Raw genomic sequence first — 14493 nt, forward strand, 5'->3', positions numbered from 1 at the left:
CTTGTGGGATGTGACCTGAAAGGGGAGCACAGAGTGGGTGAAGGGAGAGTCAGGCCAGGCAGGATGGGCAAAGCTATGGAAACTGGAGAGTGAGGCTGTTTAACAGTGAGACTCACTGTTAAAGGTAACAGTCTGTGGCAAAGCAGGCTAAAGTTAGATTTTAGAAAGTTAGCAATAATAAACTAACCAATTTTACTTTACTGTGCTTTTAGTCATTTTCATGGTAGTGGGTCAAAGAGAATGAAAAGAGACAAAATAGAGCTATCAGCAAGCTGTCTTGATAATAGAGGTTTAAAGTCTGAATAAGACTCTGAGCCAGGCAGTAGTGGCACAGGCCTTTAATCTCAGCACTCAGGAGGCATAGGCGGGTGGATCTCTATGAGTTCGAGGCCAGTGTGGTCTACAAAAGTGAGTCCATGACAGACAAGGCTACACAGAGAAACCCTGTCTTGAAGAAGAAAAAAAAGAAGAAGCTTGCCAAGGAGAAAGATGATGAGGTTACAGGAAGTCAGGGTTAGGAATGCAGATAATTTATTTTCTGATTGACTTGGGGTTTGTTTTGTTTCCTGTCATACGTATGGATTATGGTGGTTAGGTTTGGGGTCCTTTCTTTGTCTTTTCTGTTTACCGCTATACATGGCATAGTGCCCACCCCAGATGTGAAGTTGAGCTGCATATAGTTCCTCGTTAATGTGACTAATAAGATACACACATCAGAGAAGCAAGCCGAGAGCGCTGTCCTCAGAAAGCAGCTGGAAGAACAGCTTAAGTTTCCTTTCCTCCTAGGTTCAGCAGCAGCCTGAGTGGACAGTTGGTCAGTCTAGAGCAGCCAGGCTTTAGTTTCTGTCCTTGGAAAGCTGCATGTGTGACCTAGTGTTTGAAGCCTCATAAGACTGGCTACTTCATTCAGCATTGCTTTACATTTAGCCATTATGTCCCAACACTGAACAAGTGCATTTGTGGTTTTCAGGTTGTGAAGGCTGGACTTGAGCAAGGAAGTGATGCTGGGTATCTTGCTGAATCACAGGTAAAATGATTTTTCTCCAGTTTGATTGTAGAAAACTAAAGACCCAGCGCTCTGTTTAAAGCTGAGAGTGGCTATCCATGAAGCATACTCTGTGTAAAGCGCACTGTATATAAAACCCAGTACATTTTTTCTTCCAGTCACTCTTCTTAGTGTTCTCAGTGATTGAGTGGTTTGAGAATGGCATGATGTCTACAGGGCTGGAAACTGCTCGGTAATGAGATGTAATGAGAACACGAGCAACCAGGCCCTCTAGAAACAGTCACTGGCATACCTTTAGTCTGCATTTGGGCTGATTCTGTTGTGACAAAATACACACCTTGGAGGGCTGGGGATGGAGGTCCGTGTAGAGCGATTGCCTATAGCATGTACATGGCCCTTGGGCCAGCCCCACTACTGCAGAGAAAAAGGGAAAGGCAAACACTAATTTACATATCTGTATTGCTTACCAAGGCTTGGAGATGCAGCATCTCCCATGAATTAGAAAATAAAGAAAGAGGGTCTTGCACCCAGAACAGACAAGGAAGCACATGCTGCCCCTTCTTAGTCCTTTCCCTTTTCTCAAAGTTAATGGTATGCCAAATGTAAGGGGGTGGAATAGGTAATTTAAGTTTCATGCAGTTGCTGAAGAACTTGCTAGTATTATATATAGAGCAACTAAGTGTATATAATATTTGCCTTGTATTAGGTATTATAGTTAATTCAGAGTCAATTTGAAGTACAGAATATATATACATACTCTATCATTTTATGTGAAGAACTTGCGAATGTGTGGCTCTCCTAAGGTCCTAAGACCAGTGTTTGCGTGAATTCCAGGGAGTGGATATACTTAACATTTGATGTAATACATATAAAACACTTTTTATGTAAAACCACTTATCACAGCTCATTGAACTCATGAGCTGATGGGTCTTTACCCATAATTTGAAATCCAAATATTTTGATAGCCAAATAGAGCATGCTGTATCCAGAATAAGTGTACATTAATTCTGTGGGACCTTATTTCACATTGTTGGGTGTATAAACAATGTTATTAGAGAGACTCTTTCTTTGCAGTGCTGTTTGTAACCCTATAATTTTACCAGTGTGTGCTAGCAGTGTTGATAATAGCCAGCATGGAGAGTCTAGTCCTTTTTCTAATGTTCTCATTAATCCCCATAACAGTACTGTGAACTAGGCATCCACTTTCCCATTTGAAGAGTGAAGAAAGCTTAACAGTAGGGAAATGGCAAGACCAGGGTGCAAACCCAGCCAATCAAACCGAGGTTCCAACTTTTATGCTGGGAACCACTAAACTGGGACTCATCCTTCATGTCAGGCTACTTTTAAAGTAGCAGCAGGAATGCTGCTGGACCTCCAGCTGCAGTGGAAAGAGAGCTGGAATCGCTGGAACTCTCTACTCAAGTTCTGCTCAAGTTCTGCCGTAGGCAGTGCGGCCCTAACATCTGGAGCTCTTCTCAGTCTTCCACTGTAGCTGGTTATTGGAGGCAATGGAGAAAAGTCCATCTGGGCCTGAGACTCTAGACCACTGGCAAAGGCTACCACTCCTGCTGTAAGAGTCGGGAATCTCAGCCACATCAAAACCTCCTTCAGAGCCAGTTGTGGTGTGGAGGCAGGCAGATCTCTAAGTTTGAAGCCTGCCTGGTCTACAGAGAGAGTTTCAGGATAGCCAGAGCTACACAGAGAAACCCTGTCTCAAAAATTAATTAGATTTAAAAAGCAAAACAAACCCAAACCTCCTACAAAGCAATGGCGAGGCTCCAGAGGGGCAGTGAAGGAGACACCACAGCAGGTGGAAGCCCGCTGCAGCCTCTGTGGAACCCAGGCTTTGGGTGTTTCTTCTGCTCTGCAGAGCAAATGAACTGAAGGAGAGCCATCACCAGGACCCTGAAATTCCACCTTTCCTTGTTTCCTTTTACCTTTCAGAAATTTGGAGAGCTTGCCATGACCAAAGAATCGAAGGCCCTGATGGGACTTTATAATGGCCAGGTCCTCTGCAAAAAAAATAAATTTGGAACACCACAGAAGAACGTTGAGTAAGCTGCCCTGCCTAGAAAGCCTGAGAATTTGCTTTGCAGCAAGTGTGTAGGTGCTGAGGACGCACAGAACTAGCTACCCTCTCCTGCCACAGCACGCCTTCATTCCAAGTCCATTCTTGTCTTCAGATCCTGAGTTTTGTCTAGGCCCTTTAAGTGAAGCTTCCTCATCTCATACCGGTGCCCTAGCGGTCTGGTTTAGGTCTCCCTTCACAGACCCAAGGCACACTCTGCTACACCTGTGACTCAGCTCAGGTGTAAATGCTTGTCTGAGCAAACAGGAGCTCTGAGTTCAGTTGCCAGCACCACGTAAATCAGGTATGGTGATGCGAAGCTGTTAGCTCCGCACTCATGAGAATGAAAAGTTCATGGTGAGTTCAAGGCCAGCTTCAGCTACATAAGACCTGTCACAAAAGAAGAAAGCCCAGAAGTAAGGAGACTGAAGTACTATGGCTAGGGCAGTAGATTTGGGGAGAAAGAATGACAGAAAGATGTAGAAGTTATCAAACCCATCTAGTTTTTGGACATAACTCTGCAAGATTATACTTGGCTTCCCATGCTTCAGGCACAGCTGAAAGTTGAGTTAGTTTTGCCTTCACGGAAAGACGATTCCTTGCACCCAGTGAGTTTTACATTAATCTTTAAAAATAAAAAACATAGTATGAGCTGGAGAGATGGCTCAGCGGTTAAGAGCCCTGTCTGCTCTTCCAGAGGTCCTGAGTTCAATTCCCGGCAGCCACATGGCGGCTCACAGCCCTGCAGGTGTGTGTACATGCAGTCAGAGTGCTCATACATAAATAAACTTAAAAACTGTATTGTAGATAGAAATCATCAAAAGCTCTTACACTTGTGCTTGGTGTATGCGGTTTATTGGCTGGTGTCTGGGCTAGTGTTCCCAGCCAATACCGCCTGAGGTGGTCACCACAACTGTTTGATCCTGTCCCTCCAGGCACCTAGCCATCCTTGGTGCAGGGCTGATGGGGGCCGGCATTGCCCAGGTGTCTGTGGATAAGGGAATGAAAACTCTATTGAAAGACACCACAGTGACTGGGCTAGGACGAGGACAGCAGCAAGTGTTCAAAGGGTAAGCTTGCTCCGTTTCTGCCAGGAGGTAAACGGTTTCTGGGCAGGGGGGCTGGCTTTTGGTTTTGGTTTGGTTTGGTTCATCTTTCAACTCTTTTTTTCTTGTAATATCATAGGCCATTGGTCTTTGAGCATTTCCCTATTAGTAGATATTTAAATGTCATTTATTTTATCCTTTGGCATAAAACTAGTAATTCCCGGGTTTACATGTCGCTGCTCTAGTGGACCAGATTACAGAACCTGCACCGCTCTTCCAAGGGCTGAGGGCAGGTGTGAGTGAGCACATGCTGACAACAGTCGGTGAAGGCAGGGCTGGCACGAGAGCTCTTCAGCCCTCTCTCTTATAAGAGCGACTCAGTAGAGCCCTCGCCTGGTGAGCCTACAATGCCTGCCGCCTGCAGACTCTACATGTCTGCAGGCACAACACCCATATACAAAAAGTATACATAAAGGCTAAACAAGTGTTTTAGAATAAAAACAAGGGATGGCTGTTCTTCTGCCCCACCCAGTCCCTTCTCAATGTATACCACCAGTTTTGCTGAGAGGAAATGGTGTTTTCAGCCCGGGGTAATGCACAAACATGATGAATGAGCTGGCTGCAACAGACCATCCTGCTTGGGACTTTCTGCTGAGTGAGGGCGTTGTGTTTCCTGAGTGGATTGTGTGGCTTGAGCACGCTGTCCCCCCCTCCTCTGCAGAGGAGCGTATGTACCGCTACCACAGCTCTGGCCAGGACCCGGCAGTCTGACTCTGTTGCCAGATTACAAAATAAAAGGAGACGAAGTAGAAGTTGGGGGCGGGGGGACACAGCAGGTGTATATGGCAGCGCTGTCCCGCCTCAACACCCAGGCTCCCCTCCCAGCATCTCATGCAGTCAGCAGAATGAAGTGCTGCTCCCGTAGGGTGGCCTCATCCCTGACCTCTGCTCACCCACCTCCTCTAGATACTTCCTTTTCCATCTGAGGCCTGGTGAGCGCCACTCACCGCATCGCTGACTTGGGGTGTGTTTCCTTTCCCTTCCCAGAAATAGTCTCACTAGGCGTCAGAACCAGCCGCTGGTGTGGGCACGTGGACAGTTGCTGTGGCTGACTGCTGCCCAGCTGTCGGGAGGAGGCGCATGCTTTTAAGGCTTTCATTGGATAGCTTTTTTTCAATGTTTTTATTTTTTATTTTATGTGCATTGGTGTCTTTCCTGCATGTGTATCTGTTGGATCCCCTGGAACTGGAGTTACAGACAGTTGTGAGCTGCCATGTGGGTGCTGGGAATTGAACCCAGGTCCCTTAGAAGAGTAGCCAGTGCTCTTAACTGCTCAGCCATTTCTCTAGCCCCTGGATACTGCTCGAGATTAGTTTTTCTTTTACTTAAGGGAGTTAGTGAATGGGTTTTCAGCTCATTCAGAGGAAAATTTTTGTTGTTTATTCTGAAAAATATTTTTTCAAAATATTTCAAAATGAACCTCAAGCAGTCTCTTACTCCTTGGCAATAAAAAAGGTTCAGTTGACCGAGTGTCAAGAATCCTTTGTGGTTCTCTCTGGGAAAAGAAAAAGTTCAATGTGCTGCCTGTGTGCTGAGGGATGTGGATTGACAATCTGAAAAGTAATCCTGGGCTGGAGATGTAACTCAGTGTAAGAGTGCATGCAAGGCCCTGGGTTCCAGCCACCGCACCCATGGGGAGAGAGGAACGGTGTCAGCCTCTGTCCTCTAGATTGTGATTAGAGGACAACTTAAAAGGTACATAGGTAAGAGGTCACATCTGCTGCCTGGTACATAGTGACATGTCTTTGCCATTCTCATCCTTGAGTTATTTGTTGGCTCTACTCTTGCTGGCAATTTGAACTGTTTTATGAGGAATATAGTTTTTGCTCATTAGTGTAGAGGCATCTTGTGGTAGAAAGCCTATGTCCAGCTTGTCTTCAAATGCAAAGAACCTCCCTCACTAGCCATGTAACCCCAAGTGCCTCTGAACTCAGCCCCCTCAAAATGGGGGTTGATGACATAACCTCACGAAGTGGCTGAAGCCACACGGCAGTTGTCTGGCCTCTTGTCCCCTGCTCTTCCACTCTAAGTTTGTCTTCTTCCTAGACTGAATGACAAAGTGAAGAAGAAAGCTCTAACGTCATTCGAGAGGGATTTCATCTTCAGCAACTTGATTGGGCAGCTTGATTACAATGGTTTCGAGAAGGCTGACATGGTGATTGAAGCTGTTTTTGAGGACCTCAATGTTAAGCACAAAGTGTTAAAGGAAGTGGAAGGCGTAAGTAAGGGCTGTACTATGATCCTGGAGGACACTGCATGGGGGGGTCTTACTGGGGGGGGAGACACATGCCAGGGAGCACGTGTGGAGGGCAGAGGATAACCTGCAGGGATCGTTTCTCTCCTTCCACTGTATGGCCCCAGGGATCAAATTCAGGCTGCCGCCTGGCAGCCAGTGCCTTCACCCACTGAGCAATCTTACTGGCCTTAAATGTGAGTTTTTATGTGAGTCCATAAATGCTATGTATGTATATCAGAAAGCTCAAGTCTAAGTCCTAAGGTAAGAAATTAAGTACCTTATGCTACTAAGCACAGGGCTCTTTAGCCGTCTTCAAGTGGAAGTGGAGAGGTTACCAGAAATCAAATAGAGTCATGGAGTACAGTCAGGTGTCTTGGGATTTTGTTGTTGTTGTCTGTGAGCCATAACTGGGTATCTTCAGGTCTAGGTAGCGGAGGGAACTAAGGAAGTTTTCTCCTGGCTGCTTATCTGTGGTTGCGCTCCCTTGGTCCTGCCCTTGAGTGCCCTAAAAGCACATTCTTTTTTCTAGGCTTTTTGAGACAGGGTTTCTCTGTGTAGCCATGGCTGTCCTGGATTTGCTCTGTAGACCAGGCTGGCCTCAAACTCACAAAGGTCCACCCGCCTCTGCCTCCCTGAGTTCTGGGGTTAAAGGAGTGTGCCACCGTACCCGTAAAAGTCTATTCCTAACATAGGATGACATGCACAAAACATGTCCTTCATGTGGGCGGTGGAAAGAAAAGTCTAGAAAAGCATTATGGCTGTCATCCAAGTATGAGAAAGACTACAGCTAACCTAGAGTGGGAAGAAAATGTACTGAGTTGGCAACACTGGTGGCTGTGGCTGTGAGCTGTGGTGAAGCAGGCAGTATTACCAAAGTGACCTACGTGGTGTCTCACAGTATTCATAATGGGATCGGTGCCCTCTTCTGGCATGCAGGTGTACATGCAGACAGGTCACTAGTACATAAATAAATCTTTAAAAAAGAAGAAAGTCCAAAGCTTGAGGCAGAGAGCCTTCAGCACAACATCATGCCTGTCCTCTCACCTGCCTTTTGCTGGTTTTTAAGAAAATTCCAAGCTGAGTCTACTGATGGTTCAGTTTAAAGTAGTCATCTCTTACCCACTACGGGACTAAACCCATTTCTGACATTCTTCCCGAGACAGTTTGTGGATGTTTCCCTGTCCCCTGTCTCCGTCACTCTTCCATCTTAATGTGCATTGTCGAGAAACAGCTCTTCCTGCACAATGCCACTTTTCACAGTTCAGCAGTGTGGCAGAGTGCTGAGACAGTGCCCTAAGCACCATTGGCTTCAGAGCCTCAGAGCCTCCCTTCTCCCGGGGCTGCACCTTCTCCGCAAGGTCCTCCAGGAGCAAGGTGCAGCAGGCCCAAGACCAGCAGCCGCATTTCTGTTGCTAAACACCACGTCATGGCCAGCCCTGATTTAGAGCATGGGAAATTAACTCCCTCTGCATGGGAAGAAAGGCACGCATAGCCAAGGAGCAGGTAGAGTACTGGAGATGAGGATTTGCTCTTCCGAGAGTAAATATATTACCTAACTGAGGATGACCTTGAACTCACTGTGTAGTCAAGGATGACCCTGAATTTCAGACCCTGCTGCCTCTACTTCCCAAGTGCTAGGTTACAGAGAGCAGCACTGTGCCCAGTTCATGTGGTACTGGGGACCCCGCCCAGAGCGAGGCAAGCACTCTACCCACATCCATAGCCCCACGAGGACTTTCCTCCCAGCCTTGATACCATGCTAATGGCTGAGGCAGTGTTCACTCTCAGTCACACCACACTGTCAGCTCACATTCCACTGTAGTTGCTTAAAATCATAGGATTTTTACCACAAGCTAGGTTTTGTCCATCAAATGCCTGTACAGGTCTTTGCTCTTTCTTTTTAATTTAATCTTAATGATTCACCGTTATCTCTGTTGTATTTAACACTTTCTACTCAACTTTTCAGTGTATTAAATGTATCTTCAACCTTAATTCTTATCTAGTATTTGCATTCTGCTGTGCCAAATTTGTACAAATTTAACAGAGATATCTTCTGTACTTTTTGTTTGGTTGGTTGTTTGTTTGTTTGGATGGTTTTTCTAGACAGGGTTTCTCTGTGTATCGCTGACTATCCTGGAACTTGCTCTAGACCAGGCTGGCATCGAACTCACAGAGGTCTGCCTGCCTCTGCCTCCCTGAGTGCTGGGATTACAGTCATGCACCAGTGCACCCAGCTACCTTCCGTATTTTTCACCCAAGTGTCAGAAAACTTGAGTAAGTTGAGAGCATAGACAGAATGCTGAGCATTCTGTTAGGGACAGTGCAGAGACAGCTGATAAAGCCAACAATCAATAGTATTTGTGTGCCGCAGGCATGATTACAGTGGACACTGCTCCTTGGTGACACTATTAAAATGAAGAAAGTGTACATTTTCTGGCTCATTAAAAGTGACTGGGGCTAGGGATGTTGTCATCTTCCAGACCTGTGAGCACACCCAGATAACGAGAGGAGTCGACACCCGTGCCTCACCCTGAGTGATGCTTAGTTCAGGTCAGCCCTCTGACATCTAGCTAAGGTGCCTGTTTACTCAAGTGCCTTTAGGGCAGATGTAGCCTTTAGGGCAGACCAGGCCATCACTGGAGGACAGCTCAGTTACAGAGAAAACAAGGACAACACAAAAGCTTTTAGGTGGCTCATAATGTCTGTGAATTATGTCTGTGGTGTGAGCAAGTAGGGATCAGACAGTCAGCTGGGCCTGATACCACCTGGCTGTGCTGTGAACTGGCATCTCTAGGCCTACCTGACAGATTTGTCAGTGCCTTTTTCCCCTTGCAGGTGATTCCAGAACACTGCATCTTTGCCAGCAACACGTCTGCTCTCCCAATCAATCGAATCGCTTCTGTCAGCAAAAGACCCGAGAAGGTAAACTGCACAGACTGCTTCAGACTCATTCGCTGAGAAGAGCAGTATAGATTATGAAATGGATGGGGTGGTTCCCCAGAGATGGGCACAGACTCTGAATGGCATGCTCTACAGGTGTAGGAATAGGTGGGTAATGGCTAGAAACACTGTGGTAGCTGGTGTGCATCCCTCACACGGCTATTTTTCAAGTTTAGACTCCTAAACTTTCTTAACTTAGAATTAGGTGTCACAGGATAGGCCCTGAACCGAGACACAGTGTGTAGTTCAGCCGTAGTGCAGCGTGCTAACTGCCGAGGCGGGTTAGTCTCCAGCTGCAGACCGAGGAACAGGGGATCAGACCTATCGCCTCTCCCTGGACCTTCCACCCAGCACATGAAAGGACTGGGTTTAGAAGTGCTGTCACTGAATTTGGAATGCTGCCTAGAAAGTTACCATTGCTTAAGCAGATTAAAGCAGAATGCAGTCATACAAAGAGAAACGGAAGATACTGAGCAGCCAGAGAGAAACTGGAAATTAAAAAATTTTTAAAACTCTCTAAACAGCTAAAGTTGCTAATGCTAAGTCTGTGAGTCCACATGACACACGCTGGTTTCTTCCTCCTCAGTGTGTGGCTGCTGAATATCCTACTTTCCCAGTAGCACACAGCAGGGCCAAGTGGATGTGATGTGATGTGGGCCCCCAGGGATAGCAGGAGAAGGATACGGGAAAGGTGGCAGCTGGTGATGAGACCACAGACCCAAACCTCCGCCTGTATCAGCAGAGCTCCTGGCCACAGACCTTTCTCTCCACTGTTTCCCTAGTGAGCAAGGGAGGGATGGGGCTCTCCCCTCAGCACGGGTAATCTGTTGGTCATGGCTCTCACCAGGTGATCGGCATGCACTACTTCTCTCCCGTGGACAAGATGCAGCTTCTCGAAATCATCACGACCGACAAAACCTCCATGGACACCACAGCCTCTGCCGTAGCTGTGGGTCTCAGGCAGGGCAAAGTCATCATTGTGGTTAAGGTGAGGCACTGAAGCAGTGGCCAACCGGGGAAAGTTCTACAAAGCTGTCTGTAACTACTCTCAGAGGAAATACCAGCTTTAAGAACGCTGTCCACTAGGTTGTCTCCAAAATGGACAGTAGTATTGGCTGTCCTGCTGAGGTAGGGTAAGTCGAGGAGTGTCTGGGCTCTGTCAGGTCGTCACATGTGGTTCCAGCGTGACATTGAGCATTCTGCTGAGAGTGTAATCAACTGAAATTGAGAAATGATGTCTGGGAAAGGGACGTGGTGTGGACATGGGCTGCTCAAGCAAAGCAAGGCCTTGAGCTCCCTTCCTCTCCCTTGGCAGGATGGACCTGGCTTCTACACCACCCGGTGTCTTGCTCCCATGATGTCTGAAGTCATTCGAATCCTCCAGGTGGGTATTGTTTCATGGAATGACTGAGGCCTTGTCAGATCTTTCTCTCTGTTCTCCAAGCTAAATATGTCCCGACAAGGGCTGGAGAGATGGCTCAAAGGTTAAGAACACTGATTGCTTTTCCAAAGGTCCAAAGTTCAATTCCCTGCAACCACATGGTGGCTCGCAACCATCTGTAACAAGATGTGGTGCCCTCTTCTGGTGTGCAGGCAGAACACTGTGTACATAATAAATAAATCTTAAAAAAACAAAAGATGTCTAGACGAGGGACAGGCTGCCCCAGAATATACTACTGCTTTTCCCTAGAGGCCTTTTCTTGCCTCCCTCCCACACTGAAACAGGAAGTCCTGGCCTGAGACTGCCCAGTCGGCAGAGTGTCACCTCGGCTCTGTTAGCTCCCCTCCCCGGATGCTCAGGTGCACTGCTTCTGCATCCCTGGCCGAGGACCTCCCAGACCAGAGCCTGCATGCCTGACTGCCACTGTATCTGCTTCTGCCACACCCCCCTCCATGGCTAGAGGATCCTCTTCACTGGGGACTCGCCTCCACCCAGGATGCCGGACTGAACTCTCAGTCCTGGTGGCCATGACGTCTACTTAGTCCTGAGATTCAGGATCACAAGCAGGAAGGGCTGAGTGACCTGTGGTCGCTAAGCTTTCTTAGAGTCCCGTGGGACAGCTTCTTGGCTTCTGCTTGTGCTCCGCTGGGTGAAGTACTGGTTCCGGACCTGTCCAGGGATGCACAGGAAAAGAAGTGGGGTTTGCACAAGGCTGTGTCTGGGTTATTACAGGCAGCCCTTCTGTTGGGGGACTCTGAGATGGTTGTGCTCTGAGATGCATGTTTTACTTCCTGTTCAGGAAGGGGTGGACCCTAAGAAACTGGATGCCTTGACCACAGGCTTCGGCTTTCCTGTGGGTGCTGCCACCCTGGCAGATGAAGTAGGTGTGGATGTAGCACAGCACGTGTCAGAAGATCTAGGCAAAGCCTTCGGGGAGCGGTTTGGAGGTGGCAGCGTAGAGCTGCTGAATCAGATGGTCTCCAAGGGCTTCTTGGGTGAGTACCCACAGGACACGTGAGTTGAGTGCTAGGTACAGAGCTCTGAGCAGGTACCTGAGAGCAGACAGAGGAGAATGTCTCCTAACCACAGACCCCTGGACATAGGGAATCTCTTAGGCTGGTGTGTGGATTAGGGGAAAGGCAGAATCAAGGCTTCTGGGACTTTGGCAGATGCCAGATAGATCCACATATTCCTCCAGCCAAGGTCTGACACTTCAGGAACAAGTGCTGTTTCCAGGCTTGGTCCTGTGGGCAGAAGCTCAGCCCTTCCACTTAATCCATACGATCAAGGCTGCAGTAAAATCACATTTAGGGCCTGGACCTTCTGTTTGTACATTAAAGTTCAGGGATGGGGGCAGGGTGGCCATCTTATTCAGCTTCAGATTTCCACACACTAGAGCTTTCTCTCTCCTCTGCCAGTCATCTGACAAGCGTTAAATGGTTCATCGGCTGGATGCAGGCGCTTAGTGCGGCAGAGTGCTAGAAGTTCACAGCATCCAGCAGAGGCAGACAGTCCTCAGCTAGGGTGAAGGGCAACCACTAATGCAGTCTCTTTCTTCTCAGGTCGCAAGTCTGGGAAGGGCTTTTACATCTATCAGGAGGGGTCAAAGAATAAGAGCTTGAACTCCGAAATGGACAGTATCCTGGCAAGCCTGAAGCTGCCTGCCAAGCCTGAGGTGTAAGTTGATTTGAGTGACTATTTGCACGAAAATGATGTTTCTCTCGTAGCTCAAAGCTCCTCGGCCCCTTTTCTAGTCTCCTTATGACCCAAAGCTGGAAAAACACTGTGCAGGTCAAATCCCTGCACATAACCCCAGTTGCAGGTACTTAGGGGAGAGTGGGCCAAGCCTGGGGAAAGCCTGGCTGCTCCAGCCTTGCCTGTGAAGGCGGGAAATGGAGAGTGAAGGCCCCTGCACCCTCCTTGCCCCTTGCTCCTCTTGGGAAAATGGCACTGCTGCTGATCCTTAAGGCAGTGGTGCTCATCTCTCCTGTGCCAGGCCCTGTATTGCGGGCCGGGTCTCACATCAGTTGAAGAACCACCCTTTTATCAAGAGAAAGGCTGCACCATCTCCCTGGCCTCCCTAGAATTCACCCACCTCCCAGGGGCTGCACTCCAGCTCCTCCCATTCTCTCCAGCTATTTTCCTTCCCACCCTCTTCTTCCTCAGCTCCTCTGACGAAGACATCCAGTACCGTGTGATAACAAGGTTCGTGAATGAGGCAGTCCTGTGCCTACAGGAAGGGATCCTGGCCACACCTGCAGAGGGAGACATCGGAGCAGTCTTTGGGCTTGGCTTTCCCCCTTGTCTCGGAGGTCGGTGCGCAGGCTGGGAAGTTGCCTCCCTTCATCCTTGTGATGTCACCGTCTCTGTCACTAAAGTGCTGTCTCTTCTGCTCAGGGCCCTTCCGCTTTGTGGATCTCTACGGTGCTCAGAAGGTTGTGGACCGGCTCCGGAAGTATGAGTCTGCCTATGGAATACAGTTTACCCCGTGCCAGCTGCTCCTTGACCATGCTAACAGCCCCAGCAAGAAGTTCTACCAGTGACAGACCCTCCCATCCGCTCCATCCATGCACTAACCCAGACCCGGCAGAGCTTCTCAGCCGTGCTGTCTAGATTATCAGGAAACAGGAGAAAGACCAGTGTAGCCTTGGGTTTGCTCCTCCATCATAGTGCCTTCAGCCCTGACCTGCTCTTCCTCCTGTGACATCTGACTGTGAATTAAGTGTTCGTCCTTAATGCTGGAGGGTGGCCCCCTGAGCTCCTTTTGCAAGCCCTGCAGCTAAGAACAAACCAGAGCATCTGCTGCCTGTGCCTCCCGGGAGGCCGGGGGTCCCTGGCAGTGGTGAGGGCATTTTTGCACCCAGCCAAACACAGGCTAACAATAAAATCCAGACTGTCGGCCTCTGTCTGCTTGGTCTGTTTTCTTCTGTCTGCCCTGCTGTGTAAGCACCCGCCTTAGCAATAAAGTCGTGCTGTGGAGCATAACTGTGTTGGGAGATGTCGAGGCAGCTGCTTAAGAGGGGGATTGTACTGCCAGAAAACAGACTTTCTGTGCCCGTGCCCTTAAGCTTGACTGCCTAAGTGCCTTGGCTGAGCTGCCAATGGCACAGCCCTGGTCAGCAAGAGCAGTGGAACAGAAGGGGCATGGTGTACCAGGATGCGAAAGACACTTCTTTCCCCAAACTCACTTCCTCACTGTGCCATTGTATGCATTTTTTTCCTTGGCATGCCTCATGCCTGGCATCTCAAGATGTTTGTGGGAGTTATGCAAAGGATATAACACTTGCCTGGTGCTTTGGAACCGTATGCCTGCAGATCAGTCCCACCTCACTTCTACGGCTTCACTTTGTACCATCCCTTCCCCTTGGTGGCGAAGTTCTCACACTGATTCTGGGACAAACAGGCCCTAGTTGTATAGACAGTGCTGGACTCCTATCTGGGTCCCACTGAGTCACTGAGTGGGCATGGAATCCTAGTTCAGGTCCCATCGCTTTGCCTCCTAACCCCACAGGCTACTGACTCCTGCCTCTGTCCCGCTTGTAAGTGTTCCCATTGGGGCTGGCAGACTACAAGCTTACCTCTGGTTCCACTGAACAGTTGCAGCTCATTGCTGGGAAGAGCGACCCTAAAGCTGGTCATCTCAGCTGCATTGTCAGATGGCCAGGAGGCAAAGGACCAATCGCATGCATACAGGCC

At 48.5% G+C, this 14493-nt stretch overlaps 1 protein-coding gene across 1 annotated transcript in view; it reads left to right on the forward strand.

The window, feature by feature from the left end:
- The window catches only part of Hadha (hydroxyacyl-CoA dehydrogenase trifunctional multienzyme complex subunit alpha), a 32055-nt gene extending 18352 nt beyond the window's left edge, over nt 1-13703 (forward strand). Inside the window, exons 10-20 of the mRNA XM_021635389.2 lie at nt 971-1027; nt 2951-3060; nt 4010-4144; nt 6227-6398; nt 9252-9338; nt 10204-10344; nt 10672-10740; nt 11597-11792; nt 12360-12474; nt 12964-13109; nt 13195-13703. Coding sequence (XP_021491064.1) covers nt 971-1027; nt 2951-3060; nt 4010-4144; nt 6227-6398; nt 9252-9338; nt 10204-10344; nt 10672-10740; nt 11597-11792; nt 12360-12474; nt 12964-13109; nt 13195-13340 — 1374 coding nt within the window. The 3' untranslated portion in view covers nt 13341-13703. The remainder of the gene's footprint in view (nt 1-970; nt 1028-2950; nt 3061-4009; nt 4145-6226; nt 6399-9251; nt 9339-10203; nt 10345-10671; nt 10741-11596; nt 11793-12359; nt 12475-12963; nt 13110-13194) is intronic.
- The last annotated feature ends 790 nt before the right edge of the window (nt 13704-14493 follow it).

Source organism: Meriones unguiculatus, chromosome 1 (genome assembly GCF_030254825.1).
Source record: "Meriones unguiculatus strain TT.TT164.6M chromosome 1, Bangor_MerUng_6.1, whole genome shotgun sequence".
In the NCBI taxonomy this organism is placed as follows: domain Eukaryota; kingdom Metazoa; phylum Chordata; class Mammalia; order Rodentia; family Muridae; genus Meriones; species Meriones unguiculatus.